Source organism: Rhinopithecus roxellana, chromosome 10 (genome assembly GCF_007565055.1).
Source record: "Rhinopithecus roxellana isolate Shanxi Qingling chromosome 10, ASM756505v1, whole genome shotgun sequence".
In the NCBI taxonomy this organism is placed as follows: Eukaryota; Metazoa; Chordata; class Mammalia; order Primates; family Cercopithecidae; genus Rhinopithecus; species Rhinopithecus roxellana.
The window spans coordinates 102871250-102896638 of record NC_044558.1 but is presented as its reverse complement, the minus strand read 5'-3'; the positions used below and the strand labels follow the sequence as shown (position 1 = coordinate 102896638).

Below are 25389 nucleotides of genomic sequence, written 5' to 3'. Positions count from 1 at the left end.
TCTCCGGAAAAGAAACCTCGGGGGGACGCAGAGGGTCACACAGGGCTTCACCTCCAGCTTGGGTTCAGTCCTGACTCAGAGTCGACCCGGCCCCCAGGACTGGACCCCACGACGCTCAGGGTCCCTGCCTGCCAACAGGACCAAGGTCATGCACAGTGGTACTGGGATCCTCCAGAGGATTCCACAGGGGACCGAGGGCCTGCAGGGATTCGAAAACCAGTGCCGGAGGCAGCCTTCCTCCCTCACAGCACGAGCTAGGAGATAAAACAGGCAGGTGGGAGAGCAAGGCACGGGTCGCCCCTTCCTTATGGCTGGAAGCCCCCCAGGTGACAGGAGGAGTGATGGGGACAGGGGTGGGGCACTTGGGGACCTTCCTCTGCCAGATGGCACTGATGTTTCCACTGTGGCTATGAGCAGGAAAGGGTTAACTTGGCAGCCGGCTCCTCCACACCCTGAGAATCCCCTTCTGGCCCCTCCCTGCCCTGAACCCCTGCTGGAGAGGACAGCCCTGCTCACCTGGCCTTGGCTGCCCCAGTTGGTCTGTGCTATGGTGGGATTCATGGTGGGGCCTTGGCCTCACAGCATCAGCTTGACCCCTGGAGGGTGGAGACTGAGGTCAGCCATGTCCACGAGACCAGCCCAGTGAGGACCCTGGACACTGAGGCTCGGGGGTTCCTGGCTGGCCCTGCCTGGCAGGTGTTGTCACACATGGGTGCCGGAGAATCAAGTTCCCGGGACTCCCTGGGAGGGGACACCTGGGAGTTCGCACCCAGCCTTTCCTGGGCCCTGCCCGGGCATCTTTTCCCTCTGCTGACTTTAACCCGTGTCCTCTACCGTGAGAACCCACAGCAGGGAAAAGCAGCCTGGCTGGGTTTTGTCCATCCTTCTGTCCATCCTTCTAGCAAGTTGTGGACCATCAAAGTGGTCTCGGGGATCTTCCTGCCGCACAACAGCTGCCTGGAGGCTCACAACCAAGAACAGTGCTCACTCCAGCAGTGAGGCTAGCCCTGACAGCAAACAGAGTTCGCTCCCAAATTTAGGACACACAGGAGCCTTCAAACCCCCACCACACGCGCACCCACACGTGCACACATGTACACACGCACACACATGCATGCACACGCACACACATGTGCACACACACATGCACACACACTGTGCACACTCAGTGCACAGGTCAGCTGATGTGCACCAGCCGCTTTCCAAACCGAAGTCATTCCAGCCCCAAGTCTGTAGCTGGCGCCACATGAAAACACCACTGTGTTCTTACTTATGGAGCATGTTTCTTTAAATTGGCCTATTTTTAAACTAAATGCATTTTTTATTTGAAAAGGAATCTTCATTTCACCGCTGCAAATGGAAAGCTGGCATCACTTGTGTTAAATCATGGTAACCATTAAAATAAGTGGAATGAAAATAAAATAATGTCGCACTCTGGATGTGGTTGAGGTGCCGAAGCCTTTGTGCCCAGGCCTCGGCCCTGTTTGTCTAAACGACTCGTGGAGACCCCCTCCAGGAGGAATCAGAGCCTCGGGAGCTGGGCACCCCTCACCTGCACTGCTGTGCTGTCTAAGGAAGACTCATCACACCTAGAACCGGTTCCCAGCATGTGTTTGTGGGAAAGGTGTGAAGTGGGCCCCACCTGGCTAGAACAGGGAGCTCCAGGTTCCCGCAGCCACCTCCACGTGGCCCAGGGCGCTCCCTGCACCCCCGGACACCACAGGCCTGTCCAGCCATCTCACATTCCTCCGTCCACATGCAGGGAACCCCAGAGCAGCTGAGTGAACGCCCTGGGAACCACTGCCTGAGTCACAAGAAATGGAATGGGGCTGAGACATGCCTTTCCTCCCCCCTTCTCTTCCCTGCCAGCCTCCCCATCCCCATCTCAAATGAGCTCCTGGCCCAAGAATCCTGGTGTCAGGGTCCCCTGGTGGGTAGGGCAGACTGACCACACCAGGAGCTGCAGAGGGGGCTGCCCTCCCACCTGCCCTCCCTCAGGCAGCTCCAGGAGGAGGCAAGTGTGGCTGAGGCCACCTGCCACCACCCCACGGTGACAACGCAGCCCTGCTGGGCAGCCCTGAGCGCCCGGCTTCTGCAGGATGATGCCACCAGGGGCCCTCCCCGGGAGCATCCTGTCGTGGGCTAGGCTCTGTGGATGGAAGCGCAGGAGGGGCCGGCAAATCCTGCCTTGTCGTGGCTGCTCCCTCAGGGCAGGTGTGAGGGTCAGAGACCAGGCTCCATCCCGAGTGGCACTGAGACAAAGCCGTACCCTCCAGGGCCTGGCTCCTGATTCACCCACTCTTGCAGCTTGGGGGGCGACAGGATGGGAGGTGCACAGGAAGGGAATACCCTTCGCTTCAGACACAAGCGACACCCAGCTCAGCAGTGAGAGGCCACAGTAGGTGGGACCAGGGCTGGCAGGGCCTGACACAGGGAGCCTGTGCTGCGTGAGCCATGATGCCTCAGCCCGACTTCCGCGATCCCCAGATGCAGCTATGGCAGGAATGCCCCATGCCTGGGGTAGGCCCTGGGAAGGACGCCCGCAGCCAAAAGTGGGGGAGGGGGAGAGACACAGAGAGAGAGAGAGAGAAAGAGAGAGATACAGAGAGATTGAAAGAAGGAGAGAGGGAGAGACGGAGAGAGAGACAGGAGAGACAGAGGAGGAGAGACAGGGAAGACAGAGGAGGCAGGAGGGCCCCACAGGCCGGTGCTCCTGACCACTCCACTTTCCCACAGCAGACCTTTGCACCTTTCTCCCAGGAGCCCGCAGCTCGGGGGGTCCACTCACTTCCCCAGGCCGGCGCGGGGGGGCCACTCACTTCCCTGGCCCGGAGTGGGGGCGGCTCACTTCCCCGGCCAGCATGGGGGTCGGCTCATTCACTCACTTTCTGGGCCGGTAGTCGGGGATGCTCCGATCCAGGGAGATGCGGTCGCTGAGCTGAGCGTTGTAGCCATACTCCTCATACTTGCCTTCTGCCTCCTGGCCGTCATCACGCAGGGTGGCCGCCAAGCCGCCCTGGCCCAGGCCTCCTGGCCCCTCCACCAGGCCGATGGGCTTGGCGAGGCCTGGGGGAAAGGAAGAGAGGGAGGTCAGGCAGGCCCAGGACATGCTGCATCTGTACCCAGGAGATGCCCCTCCCACCCCTCTCCCCTACGGCCGCTTCCCCCGGCCCCGGTGCAAGCCCAGAAAACTCTGCAGATGGCAGGCTGCCAGCTCGTGACATTCCAGAAAGTGCACGACTGTATGCAGAGTGAAGGGCGGTGCGGGCAGAGGAGGGAGGGATGAATGGGTGGTGCATGGGGCTCTGAGGGCGGTGGACTCTGTGTGATGCTGTAATGGTGGAATTTGTTACTATGTATTTTTTGATTCAGGGTCTTGCTCTGTCACCCAGACTGCAGTGCAGTGGCACTATCTCAGCTCACTGCAGCCGGGCAGCCTGGAACTCCCAGGCTCAAGCGATCCTCCCACCTCAGCCTCCTTAGTAGCTGGGCACACCACCACAACCGGCAAATTTTTGTATTTTTAGTGGAGATGGTTTCACTATGTTGGTCAGGCTGGTCTTGAACTCCTGACTTCAAGCGATCCACCTACCTAGGCCTCCCAAAGTGCTGGGATTGCAGGCGTGAGTCACTGCACTGGCCAATACTTGTTCTTACGCAATTGTCCAAACCCACAGCAGGTGTGATACCGAGTGAGCTCCCCGTGAGCCACGGCCCTGGGTGAGTCGCCTGCATCGGGCAGCGTCAGCTCGATACACAGTCACATTCACGCACGTTCACGCCCGGGCACTGTGCCTGGGGGGTGGAGGATGCAGGAACTCCACTCAGTCTCTATCAACCCGGAACTGCTCTCATGGTCAGGCCTACTGATGTTAAAAATATTAACTCAAAACTGCAATGACTCTAAGATTAGGTGTTTTAAACTCCATGCTACTGCCACCAACCCCACCAGCCCTTGACGCTGTCCGCCTGCATAACTTGAGCTGAACACATATCCACATGCATGCTGCTACTCTGGGGTAGGAAGATCGGAGCCGTCGACACAGGCAGCAGCCAAGACGCAGCTCACACACGTGACGCCAAGCCAAAGAATCAACACAGGAGACCTCATCCCGTGTGGCCACCGGTGTGAGGTTCAAGAACAGACGGAATCACAATCCCACCCCATGGCCATCGGGGCGGGACGGGGACCCCGGGGTGGGGCAGCGTCAACTGGAAAGGAGCCAGTGGAACTTCTGGGCTGACAGGGAGGCTCCACGGCTTTGTCAGGGTGTATGGAGCGGGTGCCCAAGGGGGCCGGGCCAGGGAAAGTTCTAGGTGCTCAGTTGTGCTGGGCAAGTGGATGTGGCTTGGGGATGCTGTTCCCAGGGGGACGGGGGTGAGAGGGGTATCTCCCTGCAAAGACGGCACCGTTGGCTGTCTCTCAGCTGGGAGTCTCTGGGGCATCATGGATTTGGGGGGCAGGTGCCCGGGCAGTAGTTTTAAGTCAGAAAGAGGCAGCATGGACCGCTGGGGCTGGGCTGCCTTTTGTCAGCTTGCACAGAGAGGTCTCTGGTCCTCGGAGAAAGGCCAGTGGAAACACAAACTCGGGAAATACCCGATGCTGACGTCCCACAGCTGCCCGCATGGGAGGGCCCTTCTCTTGTGGCACCAGCTCCTGGGGCCCGGCGGGATCTCTGTAGGATTCCTGCTCCGGGGAGGGAGGGACCGATGCCCTGGGAAGACTCCAGTCCATGACCCTCCACCCCCAACAGGGCAGTGAGTGGGTTTCTCCCCTCTGCAGAGCCGAGGCTCTGAGCCTCCTGGAACCTCTGGACTTTCTGGAATATTCTATTTTAAATGGATAAACAAAGTGTTTTTATTTGTGTAGAACTGAAGGATACAGATTGGACGTAGAACTGAAAAATGACACAAATCCCTTCCCTTTCTTAATACTGCGAGATAAATACGTAATCATGCTCTTTTAAAATATTGGTACTGCACTTGCATTTTTCCCTTTGGAAAGTCTGGAATTGGATGTCTCCCAGAGGCAGGCACAGCAGCTTCTAACTCGAGAGAGACCTCATCATTCGCGGGGCTCAGGCCTCAGCTGGGGACTGGCCGCCTGGCCAGAGGGTGGCTGAGCGTGGTTCAGGCAAGGGGCTTTACACCTGGCAGGAGGGTGGCTGAGTGGGTTCCGGACGGCTGCCCGATGCCCGGCGTTGGGGCTTTACTTTTTCACTTGTAAAATAAAATATGCACGAGTTGAAAAATTTAAACAATCCAGAAAATCATGAAACGGAGAGTTGACGACTGTGTGCTCTGTCTCCTCTCCAAGCGCCACGCTTCAAAGGAGATGCCTTTTTCTGGTTTGAGTCCTTTTCACTGTGTCTGCTGCAGATCCAGGTCTCGCCTCGTCAGCCTGAGACGAGGTCCCCTGACTTCTTGGCATGAAAAATGAGGGGCTGAGCCCGTTTTCACCCCACCTTCTTCCCCTGCCCCCTCCTTCCCTCGATTTTTCTTAGCTATTATTTTTAGTGATCCTGTGGTTACCTTGGTGGCTTCAAAAGGAATACGTAAGCCTCTATTTCTGGAAGCTCTGACTCTATCCAGCATCTCCAGACTCCCTGCCTCATCAGATGAGAAATGGGCGCCCTGATCCACCTGCTGCTCAGCTGTGCCGCTACTTTTACACCCCTAAAGGCATCTGTGACACCCACCCTCAGCTCTATCACCGTGAGTGAGTGTTCACAGGACTTGATGACGGGGTGGTTCTGAAATGCAAAGCGGGCTGGGCGTGGTGGCTCACACCTGTGATCCCAGCACTTGGGGAGGCCGGGGAGGGCAGGCCGGGCGTGGTGGCTCTCACCTGCAATCCCAGTACTTTGGGAGGTCGGGGCGGGCAGAACGCTTGAGGTCGGGAGTTGGAGACCAGCCTGACCAACATGACAAGACCCCCTCTCTACTAAATATATAAAAATTAGCTGGGTGTGGTGGTGCGCACGCACTTGTAATCCCAGCTACACGGGAGGCTGAGGTAGGAGAATCGCTTGGACCCAGGAGGCGGAGGTTGCAGTGAGCTGAGATGGCGCCACTGCACTCCAGCCTGGGCGACAGAGCGAGTGAGGCTCCGTCTCAAAAAAAGAAAGAAAGAAAGGAAAAAAGCAGCAAATTGACATGCCCACATCAGGATTGCGTAGTTACAATCCACCATGGCGCCAGCACGGCATGGACACTATGACGGAAATATCATTCTATCACCCACTAAACCTGTGCTGCTTCATGAAGAACTTTCAAAAGTCAAGACAGTATCATTGATTTCCCTGTTACACTATCAATTTCTCAGAATTATGCATATTTTGACTTGTTTTAGGTTTGGATCTTGACTTTTCATATGCCCGTTTAGAGAAGACAAAAAGATGATAATAAAAATAATATCTACTGAGCAAGTGCCCTTCCCATACGTTAACATGTCATTCCCCACAACACCCCGGGACGTAGGTTCTGTATTTCACTCCATTTTGCAGATGAGGAAACTGAGGCTCAGAGAGGTCAGGCCACACACACAGGGTCACAGGGCTGGTCAGCATCAGAACCATGTTTGAACCCAGGCAACGTGGCATGGAGCAGCTCCTCCCGACAGCCGTGCTCTGCTGCCATGTGAGCTCAGGCCTCCTGGCGGTATGACCGGCGAGCACAGCCCCATCTTCACAGAGATGTTCCCAACTGCAGGGCCGGCCCTCAGTGCCCTCGCCTCATGGCCTTCTCACTCCCAGGTCCCTTTGCATCAGTTGTTTGCCCAGCGGCCACCCCCAGGCCCTCCTCACTCTAAGCCTGGGTGGGCTCCATCGCCCTGTGGATCCCACGTCTGCTCAGGTCCTGGAGGTCCTCTCATCCCACTGAAGTATATTTCTAAAGAAGACTGAAGAAGGGTTGTGTGGAAAGTAAACTTCCTGAGCCCTCAAATGTCTGGAAGTCTCTTTCATTGCTCCTCATGCTGGCTTGATAATTGTGCTGGGTATAGAATTCCAGGCTCGACGGTTTTTTTTTTTTTTTTTTGCCTCATGCAGTGCCCAGCGCTGCCTGTGAGTGTTCTGAGGTTGGCAGGACCCTCTTTCTTCTTCAGACTGGCATTTTGTTTCTGCCTGTCTCTGGACACTAATTTTTGTTGTTGTTGTTGGGATCCTAGATTTGGTCAGGGCATATCTTGAAGCGAATCACAGTCACACTTGGCAATCCACACTCATGTCGACGTTCAGCTCCAGGAAGTTTGTTCTGTTAATGATGTGACTGTATTCCCATCTGCCATCCCTGTTTTCTCTTCTGTAACCTCTGTTAAGTGAACGTTTCCTCTCCCGGTTTATCTCCTGCCTCCCGATGCTTCATTCTCCATTTTCATTCTCTTGGTTTTCATCTCATCAGCTTGATCTCTTGTCATGTTGCCAGTTAGCCTGTCCCTTGAACTGGCTTTGTCATCATCTATTTAATCCCAAAGGACGCTCTTGTCCTCCAGCCGCCCTGCCTTGCACGAATGGCAAACTCGTTTTACTCTATGTGGTTGGCAGCAGCCCAAAAGCTGTCCACATCCGAATCCCTGGAACCGGTGAGTGTCGCATTACACAGCTGAGGGGACTTGGCAGACGCCCCCAGCTTTGCCTGAATCTGCTTCATTGGCCAGAAGGCACAGAGGAGCTGGGCCTTTACTGGCCTACGTGCTGTGGTCACGTCACTTGCACGGGCGTTAGGGGACACCCTGGCCATGCCACTGCTCACAGTTTCCTTGTGGAGGAATGAGGGTTGCCAGGCCTCCCACTGAGTGTGTTTTGAAGAGAGAGGCTGCCATTCCCATCCTCCCTCCACCCTGGGGCTCCATGCCTCCCCTCACTGCTGCACCTGTGCTTAAGAGAACCAAGCAGCCCCTGGTCCAGATGCTGTTGCCCAGTGAGCTGCCTGATTTCTCCTGGCTGAGGGTCCTCCTTGGTCACAGGTGGACCCCCATCGAGTCCCTGTCCCAGGACTGTGCAGATGGTGGACATGGAGCTCAGGGACCCTGAGCCTTGCACTGGGCGTGCACTGGGGTGAAGGAGCCTTTGCTGCCTCGGATCTGATCTTCTTCCTCGGCTGGTGGAGTCAGTGCTGTCACCATCCTGTAGCTGCTGAGAGAAGCTGCCCGGGGAACACCAGTGCCAGCACTGGGCCTCCCCTTCCCTGCCCACACGGCGCCCGGCACCTGGCTGTCGGTGAAGCCAGGGCATTGGGGGTGGGGAAGAGCAGAGCAAACTCTCCAGGTGCCCATCCGAAGGCCCCACTGGCTTCCCAGGCTGGAGGCCCCATCTCCAGCCCCTGGGCTGTGGCAGCACCAGCCACTCCCTGTGACCCCCAGTGCAGCTACAGGGATCACTGGCGGCTCCATCCCACAGTGGGTTTAGAGGGATTTGGTCCTGAGCCCTGCAGCCGCAGACTGGGCGTCTCCACACTTTTACCAGTTTCTTCTACCATCATTCTTCATGATTTGTCCTTGTTTCCTGGTGGGATCAAGCAACCCTGCCTCTTTGGAAGGAATTCTTTGTGAAAGAAGATGAGGCCACGCTGCAGATAAGAGACAGGAAAGATGAGAGCTCCAGAAATCCTGCCGCGAGGCACCCGTGGCAACCTTCCTCACAGGCAAAATCAGATCCGTGGGATTTCCACTTTTCTGAGCTATTAACAGATCCCTCCTGCTCCAAAGAATGTGACCGGGAAAGCCAAGCGGCTCTGACCGCACCTGCCCTCCCAGAGGCTGCCCTGGGCCTGTGCCTGCTCCTGCCCTGCCCTCCCGGAGGCTGCCCTGGGCCTGCGCCTGCTCCTGTCCTGCCCTCCCGGCTGGAAGTCCTGACCCCAGCCTCTGCCGGCACCTTGGCGCTACATGGCCGCTGCCACCCTGAACAGGACGCCTGAAGCCTCTGATCCCCCCCTTCTCGTCCCATCTCTGACTGTACACAGGGTCCCCCACCTTCTCCTTCCAGCTCCAACTGTACACGGGATCCCCCACCATCTCGTCCCAGCTCCGACTGTACACAGGATCCCCCACCATCTCGTCCCAGCTCTGACTGTACACGGGATCCCCCACCATCTCGTCCCAGCTCCGACTGTACACGGGATCCCCCACCATCTCATCCCAGCTCCGACTGTACACGGGATCCCCCACCATCTCGTCCCAGCTCCGACTGTACACGGGATCCCCCACCATCTCGTCCCAGCTCCAACTGTACACGGGATCCCCCACCATCTCGTCCCAGCTCCGACTGTACACGGGATCCCCCACCATCTCGTCCCAGCTCTGACTGTACACGGGATCCCCCACCTTCTCCTTCCAGCTCTGATTGTACATGGGGTCCCCCACCTTCTCCTTCTAGCCCTGACTGTACATAGGGCCCCTCTGCAGCCACTTCCATCATAACCAACTCACTCGAGATAACTAACTCACTCCCAGGGTAACCAAGCCACTTCCAACATAACCAACTCGCTCCCATGATAACCGACTCACTCCTACAATAACCGACTCACTCCTGAGACAACCGGGCCAATTCCACTAACCGACTCACTCTCATAATAACCAACTCACTCCCAAGAAAACTAACTCACTTCTGAGAAAACCAACTCCCAAGATGACCAACTCACTCCCGAGACAACCAATTCCCTCCCATGATAACCAACTCACTCCCTGAGATAACCAAGCCATTCCCAAGACACCTAGCCCACTCCTGAGATAACTAACCCAGTCTCATGATAGCCAACCCATTCTTGTGATAACCAACTCATTCCTAAGGTAACCCACTCCCAAGTTAACTAACCCACTCCCATGATAACCATTGCACTCCAGAGCTAACCAAGCCACTCCTGAGATAACCCACTCCCATGATAACTAACCTGCTCCCACCATACCTAACCCACCCCTGATAACCAACCCACTCCTGAGATAAGCCACTCCCATAACTAACCCATTCTCACATTAAGGGCATGAACCCTTTGGAGAGGGCAGAGCCCCTGCAGACCCCTCTCAGTGCCATGGTGGGGGTGAAGCTTCCCACGTGGGGGCAGCTGGCAATACATTCACAACACAGCACTGACCATGTTCCTCGTGCAGGCATTGCACGAGCTTTGCCTCCTTTAATCCCCAGGGTTCCCCCCAAGCCAGGTGCTTTTGTCACCCCCATGTAACTGATGAGACTACTGAGGCTGAAGGTTGGGCCCATGGCCAGGAGGCAGTGAGCCCCAGCCACACTCCGCCACAGTGCTCTGAACTGCAAAGCTCTCAAAGAGGGTGTCCCAGGGGACCGAGAAAGGCACCGCCCCTGTATCGTGTCAGACAAAGGCATTAAATAAACAGCCACTAAACCATGGTCACACCCCTTCCAGGAAAGGAAGGGCATCCTCTCCCAAGGAAGCAGGTGACGGTGCCCGCCTGGCCTTGGGGACCACGGCTGTGCTTCACTCTGCGCCTTGCTTCACAGACGGACGTGCTGCTGCGGTGGGCACGGGGGAACCGTCCAACGAGAACCACACAGGAGTTTCTGGGCCAGACCAAGGTGCCAGCTGGACACTTCTCCTCCAGGGCAGGTAAAGGGTCTCCATCCATGGGGCTGCCCCATTGCCGGCCCCTGCCCCCCCCCAATTCCGCCTGGAGGTTGGGATGGCTGTGCCAACAATCACCACCCGCACCGCACGAGGACTGCCTGGTGGCCACGGGGAAGGAACATGCCGTGTGGACACATTCAGATTGAACCAGTCCTCAGAGGAGGGACCTGGGGCCCCACTCGCTGGCCAGAGAGGGAGGCCAACCCCTCCCTGGCAAATGCAGCCTCCCCCCTGCCCTGCATGACTTTGGACAGGGCAGGTGATTTGGATGCGGCTCCAGGGGGGCACGGAACATTCGTGTGCCACCTTCAAGATGGAGGGGTCTGCATTTTGCTTTTTGCCTCCACATAAAGTTGTGGCCACAGATGCCTTCCGTGCCGTCACAGGTAGAATTCAATTGCAGTCATAGCAATGACCTTCCAACCACCAGGAAACATCCATCAGACGGCAGAGTCCACAGAAACGACTGCCTGACAACCCTGAGAGCTCACGCGTTTATCACTTATTTATTAATTACATATTTAGCATTGCTTATCTCAGAAATTGAACCACTGCGTCAAAGATAGAGAAATTTCATGAATCTTGGTGCCAAGTCATTTTCCAGAAGGTTTAGATTAGTTTTGTTTCACTGCCAGCAATATATGCTTCCACTACTTTAATTAGAAAGTGCATCACTTCTGATTGGAAAAGTCATAAATGCTTCTGGTAGAAAATTCTGCACACACGGACACACACACACACACACATGCACACAGAGGATCACCTGGGGTCTCATGCCACCGCAGGGAAAACTAATATCAGTATTTTCGCGCTCCATATTATTTTATAAGATCACGTGAAACTCCTCGGCGCAGCTCCATCCACACATCTGGTGTCTGCCGCCTGCGTTCTGTTGTTATTACTACATCTTGAGTATTTTCCCATGTCACTAAAAATTCTTCATAAACATAAATTTTGATGGCTGCAAACATAAAATGTCAATTTGTAGCTGCGCCATTTATTCATCTATCCATTATCAAAACTCACAGAGCATCTGCTAAATCCCAAGAGCCGCCTGGGCCGGGTAGCCCCAGGTGGCCCCGGTGAACGCAGCACACACCTGCCTGCCCCCCAGAGCTCATGTCCTTCATGCACACAGGTGAGCAGGTGCCAGCCCAGGGCAGCCGCTTCCTCGCAGGTGTGGCCAGAGGCAGGGGCAGGGTCCCCACGAGGAGGAGTCTGAGGGAAGAGAAAGGCCAGGAGGGCAGGAAGGTGTCCTGCGAGTGGCTGCGTATGCAGGTCAGGGCTGTGGGGGCAGAAAGGGGACGATGGGACGGGGTGAGAGCTTTCTGTGCCAGCTGGGATCTTGCTTTGAGCTTTGCAGGAAGTGGGAGCGCAGAGGAGCTTTGAGCTGAGGCGGAGAGAGGAGGGTGGGCACAGTGGTCAGGCTTTCCACACAGATAAACCACTCCGGTGACCGTCCATGGGGGGACGAGGGTGGAACCCAGGGGCCTGTGCAGAGTCGGTGTTCTGATCAGCCCGGGGTCAAGATGGTGTGTGGACATCGACGACTCAGTTTCCCACCCTCTGTCTGTCTATCTCTCTCCGGACAGCCTCCCTGTGTATTTCAGGACTAGCCATCCCCATGCGCACTGTGGCTGTCACCCCTATGGCCTTCACCCACAGTCCCTGTCAGACCCTCCACCGCTGGATGCAGTGATTGCCCGAGGCTGGGCAAGCGCCCTGAGTGGATTCATCACCAGGAGAGAGGCCCCCCCACCCCAAGGCATCTTAAACAGCACAGGCCACCAGGGCATCTTCGTCTAACAGGAGAGGCAGCTGCTCAGAATCCGCCACCAAAAACGGAAGCGGAGGAGAGATGAGAAGCAGCACCCTTGCCTAGGCACACCTCCGCCCGGGCACACCCTCACCCAGGGATACCCTCACCCAGCCACACCTCCGCCCGGGCACACCCTCACCCAGGGATACCCTCACCCAGGCACACCCTCACCTGGGTACATCCTCACCTGGGCACAGCCTTGCCTGGGTGGCCTCCTGGAGCTCAATTTGGGGGGTGTTTGGGCTCAGTGGGCCCTGAGAGGGGAGCCAGGGAGCCCCTGGGGTGGAGAGTGTGGCCCAGGTGCTGATGTGAGGGCCAGGCCTGGGGGTTCTCCTCCTGCTCCTCACAGCACTGGGTGGTGGGGACCAGCAGTCCTGGGTGGGGCTTGGGTCCGAAGGAGCTGAGTCAGGGCTGGCAGCACAGCCTTTAGGACGGCGGCTCTCACAGTGGCACCTGGGCCAGGGGGCCCACCCTCAGGACAGGGGGGCTCACGGCGGGGCCCACACTCAAGACAGTGGCTCCCACCCTCAGGACAGCAGCGTCCACCTCACCTGGGAGCCTGTGAGACCCTCTCCAAAACGGCCAAGTCAGAACATCCGGGGTGCCGGTGCCTGTTCTAACCAGGCCTCCAGGGGACTCCCACACAGGCAGCACTGGAAGCAGCCACCCCGGGGCAGCAAATGAAGCCCATCCGCACCGGAACCACCTCGGGAGTCTGAGGGCACCGGCGCCTGCCTGGGCCTCCTCCACGGAGTGGATGTAACTGCCGGGGCGTGGCCTGGACGCTGCAACGTCTAAACCATCCCCAGGTGACTCTCAAGTGCAGAGCAATGGGAGCTGCTGTCTGGGATGGCGAGGAGTCGGCCTGGCTCCAGGGCCCCGGCCAGGAGGCAGCCCACTCAGGGGCGTCCCAGAGCCGTGCAGACGCCTGTTGGGGGTAGCCCTCCCGGGGTCTAGGGGCCGAGGTCCAGGCGGGTGGGCAGAGCGGGCGTCCAGACTGTGGTACAACAAGTTATTAGGGGAAAGTGGTCTGACATAGTGGCTTGGAGGACACAGTGCGTCTCCAGGCCTTTCTGGGTCCCCCCACCCGCCCCAGCGCTGCCGACGGAGAGCCATGGGGCACCCACTTTCCCCAGGACATTCTCCACGCCTTCGTCCCTGCTCAGAGCCGGGGACACAGCTTGGTTTTGGAGGCAGCGATTTGACCTGTGAGAGGAAAAGCAGCTTCCTTTTGAGATTCAGGGCTGAACACAAGGCTTCCTCCCCCTCATTCATCATCACTGTGGTAATTGGAAAAGATGGCTCACTTCCGACCACGGCCACCGAGTGCCCATGGTCATTCTGCTTTTATGGAATCATCATTTGAAGTTCCTTTCCCATGACCCGAGGGAACGCACTTTTCTAACTACAGGAGATAATTTGGAAGACGATCACAGGGGAGGAGACGGCCGTCTGGGAGTGTGGCGGGGAAAGTGATTTCCTCGGGGGCTGACTCCGTTCGTGAGCAGATGGGCAGGCGGGGGTGGTCTGGGCTGTGAGGAGACCCGTGCCCGCTTCTCAGCCACCTCCTCTCAACAGACCCTGAGGAAAACAGGGAAGTTGAAGGATGAACAGATTGTCACTTGGCGTGTGTGTCTGGGCCAACGGGGAGTGGTGGGGACTGCGGCTCAGACCCACGGATTACTGCCACCCAGGGACTAGGGTCCAGAGATACCAGATCTTCTAAAATTCCAACAGAAGGTGCCGGTGTACAGATTTCTGTCTCTATATGTCAGCAATGAATTCACGTTTTGGAAGAAATGGCATTAAGTTAACAAATACACACTGGGTCTGTCTATATCTGTTAATCGGGCAGGACAGGTGTGGTGGGACACATAACAGATCCCAAAGGCATCAGGCTGTGATGTCTGGAACCCACGAGTCTGTCACTTTCCATGGTCAAGGGACTTTACAGATATGATTAAGTTAGGGGCCCTGAGACAGAGGGTGCCCTTGCACCCAGGTGCACCCTGAATGCAATCACCAGTGTCTTATAAGAGAGAAGTGGGCCAGGTGCAGTGGCTCACGCCTGTAATCCCAGCACTGTGGGAGGCCGAGGCAGGTGGATCACGAGGTCAGGAGTCCGAGACCAGCCTGGCCAACATGACGAAACCTCATCTCTACTAAAAAAAATTCAAAAATTAGCTGGGCGTGGTGGTGAGCGCCTGTAATCCCAGCTACTCAGGAGGCCGAAGCAGGAGAATTGCTTTAACCCTGGAGGCAGAGGTTGTAGTGAGCTGAGATCGCGCTACTGCACTCCAGTCTGGGTGACAGAGCAAGACTCCGTCTCAAAACAAACAAACAAAAACAAGTGTCTTATGAGAGAGAATTGGGCCAGGCACAGTGGTTCACAGCTGTAATCCCAGAACACTGTGGGGCTGAGGCAGGAGAATCCCTTGAGCCCAGGAGTTTGAGACCAGCCTGGCCAACACGGTGAAACTCCATCTCTACTAAAAACACAAAAATTACCCTGGTGTGGTGGTGGGCACTTGTAAGTCCAGCTACTTGGGAGGCTGAGGCAGGAGAATCGCTTGACCTTAGGAGGCTGAGGCTGCAGTGAGCTGAGATCGCACCACTGCACCGTAGCCTGGGCAACAGAGTGAGACCCTGTCTCACACACAAAAAAAGTAAAAGGCACGGGGAGGGAGATTTGACGCAGACAGAAGAGGAAACAGCTCATGTGATGGAGGCAGAGGGTGCAGCAATGTGGTCAAGGATGCCTGGAGCCCTCAGGAGCTGGGAGGGAAGGACAGACCCTCCCTGCAGCCTAGGCCGCACAGCCCTGCCCATAGCTCGGCAGTCGCTTAGTGAAATCCACTGTGGGCGTCTGGATGCCACAGCTATGAGAGAAGAAACGTATGTGATTTTAGGCCCCATCTGTGGTGATCTGTGACAGCAGCCCCAGGAAAATAATACAGGAGGCTAAGCTGGTACAGCAAGCAGACCCCTAAACACCCTGCCCCAGGCCGACGCTCCCTTGCTGGGTGCCGCCGCCCGTTCTGTTTGCTGGTCTCGTTCCAGCAGCCCCCAGGCAGTGCCTGCCCCTCGCGGGTTCCCAGACACTTCTAAAGGCAGGGGAGGGCTTGTGGGATGTGGGGCAGCCCCCCGAAAGCAGGGCAGGCCGGGGAGGCAAGGCGGGATGGGAGGGACCCTCGACCGCTGGGACTGTGACAAAGAGAGGGGCCCGGGACCCGCCTGGTACCTCGGGGTGCCCGTCCTGTAATCCTCACACTGCCCATGATGTCAGCGCCATGCTGTCCCCATTGCATAGACAGTGAGGTTCACCGCGGCCACAAAGACCCGCCAGGCTGCGGCTCCTGGGCCTTCCGAGCCGCGTGTGCACCGACCGTCCTCACGCCTCACCCATGGGGCTCGGGATGGCCACACTGTTCCCCCTGTGCCCAAGGAGGCAGGAGGTGGCCATGGAGCAGGGGTGAGCTGGTGCCCGGGAGGACGCTGCTGGCCCCACCTCTCTGCCCCCAACCAGGGAGGTTCCTAGAGCCCCCGTTTACGGCCCTGCAGGGTGGTGGGCAGAAGCCGACCCCGCCCATTCAGCCCACGTCCACCGGGCCACAGGTGTGTCTGTCCCATGCGACGCTCTCAGAATCCTGAGTTTTTGCCAACATTGAAATCCCTGTAGATTTCACCTGAAACCTGGAGTTCCCGCTTCCTCGGGAGGATCCAGCAATCTGACAGCCCGGATCTGCCATGCACGTCAGAGATGGGCTGGAGGGGATCGTGGCCCCCAGTACAGCCACGGCCGACTGGCCCCACACCTCTAGCTGCCCATGGGCCCCACACAGCCACCCTCAGTCGAGGGATCGTGCCGCAGTTTAGATGAATGGAGCGGGATGGTGGGTTGAATGAGGGCCCCAAAAGCCATCTCCACTCTGAACCTGTGGATGTGGGAGTAAGGTCTTTCCAGGTATAATTAAGTTAAGGATTTCAAAATGAGGTCATCCTGGACTCGGGGCAGGAGGGCCTAAATCCAGTAAGAAGCATGCTGATTAGACAATGAGAGGGCTCAGATAGTCACAGGCAGAGAAGAGAGGGCACGTGACGTCAGAGGCAGAAACGACGCCACGACCGCCCGGAGCCCCCCAAGTGGGACAGGCCTGCAGCAGACCTAGGCCCCCAGGGGAGCTGGCCCTGCCGGCACCGTGACTTTGGACTTCCGGCCTCCAGAACAGAGACAGAGTAAGTCTCCGTTGTGTACAGCCACCCAGTCTGTGGTCAGTGTTACAGCAGCACCAGGAATCCCACAGAGGGCAGAGGAAGAGACCACGCGAGGAGAGCAGTTAGAGGGAAGGGGCCCAGCAGACGCCCGGGCCACCACCCATCCCCTGTCCTTCAGCCGCAGAGCAATAGTTCGCTTGACGGCAGCGGGCACAGATGAAAGCCCGGCCTCCCCGGTGACCGCGCAGCGGAGGGTGGCGCCCGACTAACACCTAGTCCGTAAGACTCAGGTGGAATTTGCTGGGTGGAATGTCTGAGAAATATGTCTAAAAAAGCAGACTTCTGGAATCTGAGGTTTTCGCCTTTTATCCACAGCCCTGTACTGTTTTTTGGGACTGGAACCAGGACTCAGTGCTCGGGGCTGGAGCAGCCAGTGTGTGACCATGAGGCCGAATGCCTCCAGCAGAAAGGGAGGAGCTGGGATTCCCGTAGGGCTGGGCTTGTGAGGGTCCCACCAGCCCTCCAGGTTTCACCAGCCACACCGCAGTTCTGCATTTCAGTCGGGGTCTGTAACACGCAAAAGTAAAGGAACTGAGGCATGCAAAGGCCGGGACCATCAGAGGCTCTGAGTTCCCTCACCCAGAGGAGCCAGGGCCAAGTGCCAGGAGTGAGAGGGTACCCACATAAGGTCAGGCTGCCTCCCACCCAACAGCCCCACCCAGAAGGACGGTGCTGGCCATCTCCTGGGGGCTGAGAGAGCTCCAGAAAAGCAGGCATCCCTGCCAGCTTCCTCTGGGTCCCTGCCCCCTGAAGAGTCATTTCACACTTGGCTGCCTGCTCTCCCAGCACATGATACCTGGGATATGTGGGCGGCTGTGATTTTTCAACTTGGAAGGAAGTAGGCTTTCAAGCTCCCAGCTTCTCTTTGAGTCACGGATTTCCATCTGTCACAGCGACTGAAGCCAATATTCCAAGAGAGGAAACAGCACAAACTGAGAGGTGGCCGGGCACAAGATAATCGGGGAGGAAGGGGCAGAGGGAGGGCACTGCTAGGAAGGTGGGAGCCACGCTGTGCTCCCATGCAAAGAGAAACTGGGCAGGGCTGTGGCCCGAGGGAGGTGATCCCCAAACAGCCCAAATCCGGCTGTCCTGTTTTGGAGCCTCCGCCTGTCCACACCCATCCTTCAGGGCACCCGCTCTCCCTGGGCCCACGGCGCTGGCAGCCCAAGACAGGGATTTGGCCCCAGCTAAAGTTTCCCACAACTGTGGCCTCTGTGAGCCAGACCAACCTGCCTCCTGCTGAAAAGCACTAAGAATGCTGGATTTAAACAACAACATCAAATTCTAAAAAGCAATAAATACCTGACAAGATGGCAAGAAATTGCTAGGCCAAAAGCAAAGGGAAAATGGGAATCAGAAAAATGAGTGGGCCTGCAATTTGCTTTTTTCCTAAGGGGGTGTTCTGAATATTGTGACTTTGACATTTCAAAGAGGGAGAAAGGGGGAAGAAACCAGAGGTGCCAAATAGAAAACTCTCCCTCCATAAACTGCAGTGTGGGTGAAGCACTGGGGGACTCGCCTTCAGGACGTGCAGCTTCGGTGTGGGCCAAGCAACCATCAAGACCTGAACTTGATGGAGGAGCAGCACGGACAGGGACAGCATGGACAGGGGTAGCACAGGCAGCCTCCAGGAGCCTGGAGAAGCAAACACAACCCTTTCCAGAGAGGAGATCTTCCAGCCTAGGCCTTGGGTTATGCCTGCAAATCAATGTTCAATGACAATGACCAGCATACAGTCAAACGTAACAAGGCACACAAGGAAAAGAAACACCGTGAGCAAGTGCCAGCAGAAAGAACAGAGGTGGACTCCAGACCAGGGCAGCTGCCATGGGACAGCGGGCCCTCCCTCCATCCTCAGATTCCGGGACACCAGCAGCCGCCACCATGACCTTTGTCCAGCAAGCAGGACTCCACCCTGTTTGCAGTTGGGGAACCAGCAGCACCATCACCTTCCAGCACTCCAGGCCCTGTGTCCTTCGTGTGCTTGCAACCTTGGCTGTCCACTTCAGGGAGTGTGGAGGGCAGAGGGGAGTGTGGAAGCTGCAGCAGGCAAAGCGTCCCACCAGCTCCCTTGTCCCTCTCTTTATTTCCACTATAAAAATGTAAACCGATTTAATGTGCCTGGCTATTAATTTTGATGATTACAAAGTGAAGATAAAAAGGAGAGACCCTGGTTTGCTTTTGTAGATAATATCTCTCTGTCTCTCCCAGCTTCAATTTTATCCACTCTCTCCAAATACAACAGCTAATTTCATCACAGACAGGTCTTTTAAGATTCCCTGGGGACCCAAACTAGTAACATATTGTCAATAGTGAAAAGACTGACTGCCAAAACCATGAAGTCATGAATATTTTGCAGGACATGGCAATACCTGTAAAATATATTCTCACTGAGACTAATATGGTGTTTGATAAATCTTCATACATAATACTTGTGTTCTTTTTTTTTTTTTTTTTTTTTTTTTTTTTTTTTTTGAGACGGAGTCTCGCTCTGTCGCCCAGGCTGGAGTGCAGTGGCCGGATCTCAGCTCACTGCAAGCTCCACCTCCCGGGTTTGCGCCATTCTCCTGCCTCAGCCTCCCAAGTAGCTGGGACTACAGGCGCCCGCCACCTCGCCCGGCTAGTTTTTGGTATTTTTTAGTAGAGACGGGGTTTCACCGTGTTAGCCAGGATGGTCTCGATCTCCTGACCTCGTGATCCGCCCGTCTCGGCCTCCCAAAGTGCTGGGATTACAGGCTTGAGCCACCGCGCCCGGCCAATACTTGTGTTCAACGAATATGAATATTTATGGGGCCAAAGCAAGGGAGACGGGGAACGACTGGAAGTATCTGGTGGGAAGGATCTCCTGGCCCTCTGCTTCCCTTTGGAAAGCATGCAGAGCTCCGGAACATCCCGCGGCTGCTCCATGCAGCAATAAATGCCAACCTGACCCAGGTTTGGGTGTAAGAGCGGCTGGGAGCAAGGATGAGGGACACTGGGGTGCCCCATCACCTTGGTGGCCACCTCTGAGAGAAGCTGCTGAGAGGAGCAGAGTGGATGGGCCCCCACCCCTCCCCACGCCCACGCTGTCCTGATGGTGCACACGCCTGGGGTCAGCTCTCTGCTCAAATTCTGACTCTGGAATCTCCTGGAAATGCCCGTCCTTCGGACACAGCCCAGCCTCGAGGGTCACAGACAGGAGGAGACCTCAGGAACCCATACACGGAGGACTGGAGGGGAAACTGGCCCTGCCCTTGATGAAGCCCTCAGTGGAGTCCAGGGCATCTGGCTTTCCCTCAGCCACTTGCTGAAGGGGACCCTGCCCTGAACCCCTGTTGTCAGGGGGCAGCAGAGGCTCCATGTCTCTACCCCCAGAGTTGATCCCCTTCTGCCGGGGCCCAAGTCAAAGATGAGGTTGTCAGTCCAAGGCTTGTGTCAGTCTGGGCTGCTCAACTCCACACGGATGCACTGGGACCCAACCTGGCTTCCTGGACTTCTCTCCTAGTCCAGCACTCCAGACACTGTCTCTCCTAGTCCAGCACTCCAGACACTGTCTGTCCTAGTCCAGCACTACAGACACTGTCTGTCCTAGTCCAGGACTCCAGACACTGTCTCTCCTAGTCCAGCACTCCAGACACTGTCTCTCCTAGTCCAGCATTCCAGATACTATCTTCCCTTTCTCAGTGCTTGGCTGTCCTCACTCTATAGAGTCTCCTACTATATTTATTCATCCCCCACTCATCCACCCACCCATCCATCTGCACATCCACCCATCCATCCATTCACCCACCTACCCATCCACCCACTCATCCATCCACCTGCCTACTCATCCATTCATCCATCCACCCACCCACCCACCCATACATACATATATCCACCCATCCATCCATTCACACCCCAACTCATCCATCCACACATCCACCCACCCATTCTTATACCCACCTACCCATCCGCCCATCACATGCGTACCCATTGGCCTACCAGCAAATCACCCCACCCACCCAGCCATCCACACAAGATCCAGCCATACCGACACAGCCACCCACCCATCGAGCCAGCCACCCACAGCCACCACCACCCAGCCACCACCAGCCACCGGCCAGCCCCACCCACGCAAGGCACCCACCTACCCCGCCACCCAGCCATCACCACACCCATACCCCGCCACCCACGTCATCCATCCACCCACCTACACCTCCACCCATCCATCCACCCCATCCATCCACCCACCTACCCTCCACCCACTCATCCATCCACCCACCTACCCCTCCACCCACTCATCCATCCACCCACCTACCCCTCCACCCACTCATCCATCCACCCACCTACCCCTCCACCCACTCATCCATCCACCCACCTACCCCTCCACCCACTCATCCATCCACCTACCTACCCATCCATCCATGCATCCACACATCCACCCATCCATCCACCCACCCACCCACCCATCCACTCACCCAACCATACACCCACCCATCCACCCACCTATCCATCTCTCTACCCACCTACCCATCTACCCATCCACCCACTCATCCACACATCCATCCACCCATTCACCCACCCATTCATCTCTCCACCCACCTACCCATCCACCTACCCATTCACCCACCAATCCATCCACCCATCCACGCACTCATCCATCTCTCTACCCACCTACCCATCCACCCATCCACCCACTCACCCACCTATCCACCTGCCCATCCACCTACCCAACTATCCATCCATCCATCCATCCATCCATCCATCCATCCATCCATTCATCCACTCACCCACCCACCCATCCACCCACCTAATCCATCCATCCAGCCAGCCATCCACCCACCCATCTACCCACCCATCCATACATTCACCCAGCTACCCATCCATCCACACATCCACCCATCCAGCTACACATCCACCCACCCATCATCCACCCACCCATCCATCTACTCACCCATCCATACACCCACCCATCCACCCACCTATCCATCTCTCTACCCGCCTATCCATCCACTCGTCCACCCACTCATCCACACATCCATCCACCCATCCACCTACCCATTCATCTCTCCACCCACCTACCCATCCACCCATCCACCCACTCACCCACCCATCCACCTGCCCATCCACCCACTCATCTACCCATCCACCCACCCATCCACCCATCCACCCACCCATACATTCATCCATCCACCCACCTATCCATCCATCCATCCATCCATCCACTCACCACCCACCCATCCACCCACCTAATCCATTCATCCAGCCAGCCATCCACCCACTCACCCATCCACTTACCCACCCATCCATCCACCCACCCATCTACCCACCCATCCATACATCCACCCAGCTACCCATCCATCCACACATCCACCCATCCAGCTACACATCCACCCACCCACCCATCCATTCACTCACCTATCCATACACCCACACATCCACCCACCTATCCATCTCCCTACCCACCTACCCATCTCTCTACCCACCTACCCATCCACCCGTCCACCCACTCATCCACACATCCATCCACCCATCCACCTACCCATTCATCTCTCCACCCACCTACCCATCCACTCATCCACCCACTCACCCACCCATCCACCTGCCCATCCACCCATTCACCCACTCATCCACCCATCCACCCACCCATACATCTATCCATCCACCCACCTATCCATCCATCCATCCACTTACCACCCACGCGTCCACCCACCTAATCCATCCAGCCAGCCAGCCATCCACCCACTCACCCATCCACTTACCCACCCATCCATCCACCCACCTATCCAAACATCCACCCAACTACCCAGCCATCCATACATCCACCCATCCACCTACACATCCACCTACCCACCCATCCATCCACTCACCCATCCATACACCCACCCATCCACTCACCTATCCATCTCTCTAGCCACCTACCCATCCACCCATCCACCCACTCATCCACACATCCATCCACCCATCCACCCACCCATTCATCTCTCCACCCACCTACCCATCCAACCATTCACCCACCAATCCATCCACCCATCCACCCACCCATCCATCCATCCATCCACCCACCTATCCATCCATCCATCCATTCACTCACCACCCACCCTCCACCCACCTAATCCATCCATCCAGCCAGCCATCCACTCATCCACCCACCTATCCATCTACCACCTACCCATCCACCCATCCACCACTCATGCACACATCTACCCACCCATCTACCCACCCATCCACACATCCACCCACCCACCCATCCATCCACCCACCCACTCATCCATTTATACATCCACTCACCCACCCATCCATCCACTCACCCACCCATCCATCCACCCACCGACCCATCCATCCATCCATCCCACCAGTCAGTCAATATTTACCAAGCACCTATTACACATCAGACGTCACGCTATCCATCTGTCCAAATCCTGCTCCACTTGAACTCTTTCTCCCTCCATCTTTGCTAACTTTTCTGGGACCTACCATGTGGGAGGCAGTCTGACAAGCGCTTGACATGCACCATCTTGTCTAACCATCTCCGTGATCCTGTCATGGAGGGGTAATCATTTTTCGCTTTTCACAGATGAGGAAATCGAGGCTCAGAGAGGAGCAGTGACTTGCCCAAGGTCACCCCATTGGTGCCTACGCATCCATTCATCCATCCACCCATTCACCCACAAATCCATCCACCCACCCACCCATACATACATACATCCACCCATCCAAAACTCATCCATCCATACATCCACCCATTCATTCTTATACCCACCTACCCATCCGCCCATTCATCATCCACCCATCTGCCTACCCATCCGGTTGGATGGATTAGGACTCAGATCCATCCAACTCCGAATGTGCAGCTCAAAGATTCCTCTTCCATGAAGCTGTCCTGACCTTCCCCTTCAAAGCAATCCCCTCTCCTGTGCCTTAGAGAGCAGACAGTGCAGGCTGCCCCCCCCCGACCCCCCGCATGACTGTGAACTCCCAGGGGGCACCTGCTCAGGGCACTGGGCACACCCTGCTGGGCTCTGCACAGTAGGGCAGTCATTTGGTGAATGAAGTGTGAATCGGATCAAACCCTCTCCCCGATGCCCCCTCCAATTTCCCATGGAAGCCTGGAGTTCATGCATCTTGGGCGGAGTGGAACTAGCTTCCGTGGGGTGGAGTAAGGCTGGAAGGTTGGGTGGACCTCAGATGGAGGAAATGAGAAAACACAGTGGCCTTTGCCGAAGCAGCTCCATTGTTTACTAAGCGTGACCCGGTACCAGGCGCTGCTCCCAGAGCTCCTCCCGTCCAGCGTCCTCACAACAGAGGTCTCTGCACACTCCTCCCATCCAGCGTCCTCAAGACAGAGGTCTCTGCACGCTCCTCCCGTCCAGTGTCCTCACGACAGAGGTCTCTACACGCTCCTCCCGTCCAGCGTCCTCACGACAGAAGTGAATGCTGTTCTCACCCCATTTTACAGATGAGGAAGCTGAGGAGTGGAACGCTGGGTGGCCTGATGGAGGTGGCACAGGGGGAGGTGGTGGGGCCGGGCTCTGAGTCCAGGTGGCCCAGCGCTCCAGCCACGTTTTAACCGCAAGGCTCTGCACCAAGCAACTAAGATAATCATGGTGGCCTCCCCTGTGTCCACTGCAAAGTGCTCAAGCCTCAGAATATTAACAGGCATTTTCCACAATTTTCTCAAAATAGTGTGAAAATAGCCCCTTGCAGAATTCAGACCCTGTCTGTTCTTTTCTGACTTAGAAATAAAATCAGGGCTTGCTGGATTTCACGCTGGGGCTACACACGGAGCTGATGCGACTGAACTATTCTGTTGAAAGTAAAAGCAGCCCATTTCTGCTGTGGGCCGTGGGCAAGGTCGCGCAGTGCCTGCTGATCTGAGAAGGTCGCGGCTTCTGGGCCAGTCTCTGTGGAGGCCGCCGGTTCGGGTCCCAGCTCTGCCACTACCAGGCTGTGCATCCACACTCAGCCCTGGTGTCCGTGCAGGAACACAGGGCCCAGAGACAGCCTCCCACATGCAGCAGAGGGCTGAGCCGCGCACTCATACTCCCCACCACGTTACACAGGGTGTGAGTGACACGGCCTCAGGGGAAGACCCCTCTACGTTGGGGCTGCAATAAACCGCTGTGCTGGGCCCATTCCGAGACATTAATGGGGACTTGGAGCATGAGAAAGGGGATGGTCTCTGGCCCTGAGAAGTCTCCAGAATGTTCGAGAGTGGAGGATGGTGGGGACGCGGGGTCCTGGAGAGGGCACGGCGGGCAGGCAGCCCCTGAAACGGCCCGCCCCCCACCTCACACCTGCAGGTCTTGGGTTCCATCGTTTCCTCATCAGCCCTTCACCTCCTCTCTCACTGAAAGAAGAGGCAGGCAGAGGCAGGAGCCGGCCAGCGGGCTGGGAGGCAACCCTACAGGCCCCAGCACTCCGGTCCAGGATCCGCTCTCCAGCAGAGGTGTGGAGCTGGATCAAAGGGGGTTCCATGCCTGGCAGACACGGCCATGATTCTCCACCACACAGCCTGCGGGCTCTTCCCCAGCCTGACCCCATGTCCCCATTTCACGATGCATTTTTATGCCCCTATTCTGGGAGGAAACAGATTCCCTATAACTGAGCATATACTTCCTTTAAAAATCTATTTAGTGCTACAGCTTCACTAAAAAAGGAAAAAGAAAGAAAAGGAATCTGCAGTTCTCAACCTCAGATGACCTCGCTTCCTTCCTCCCTGGGAAACGGAGAATCCAGGA

General features: G+C 56.6%; 1 protein-coding gene across 1 annotated transcript in view; it reads right to left on the bottom strand.

The window, feature by feature from the left end:
* Positions 1–25389, bottom strand: part of GALNT9 (polypeptide N-acetylgalactosaminyltransferase 9) — a 121556-nt gene that overhangs the window by 81843 nt on the left and 14324 nt on the right. Inside the window, exon 2 of the mRNA XM_030939911.1 lies at positions 2886–3066. Within this exon, the coding sequence (XP_030795771.1) occupies positions 2886–3066 (181 nt within the window). The remainder of the gene's footprint in view (positions 1–2885; positions 3067–25389) is intronic.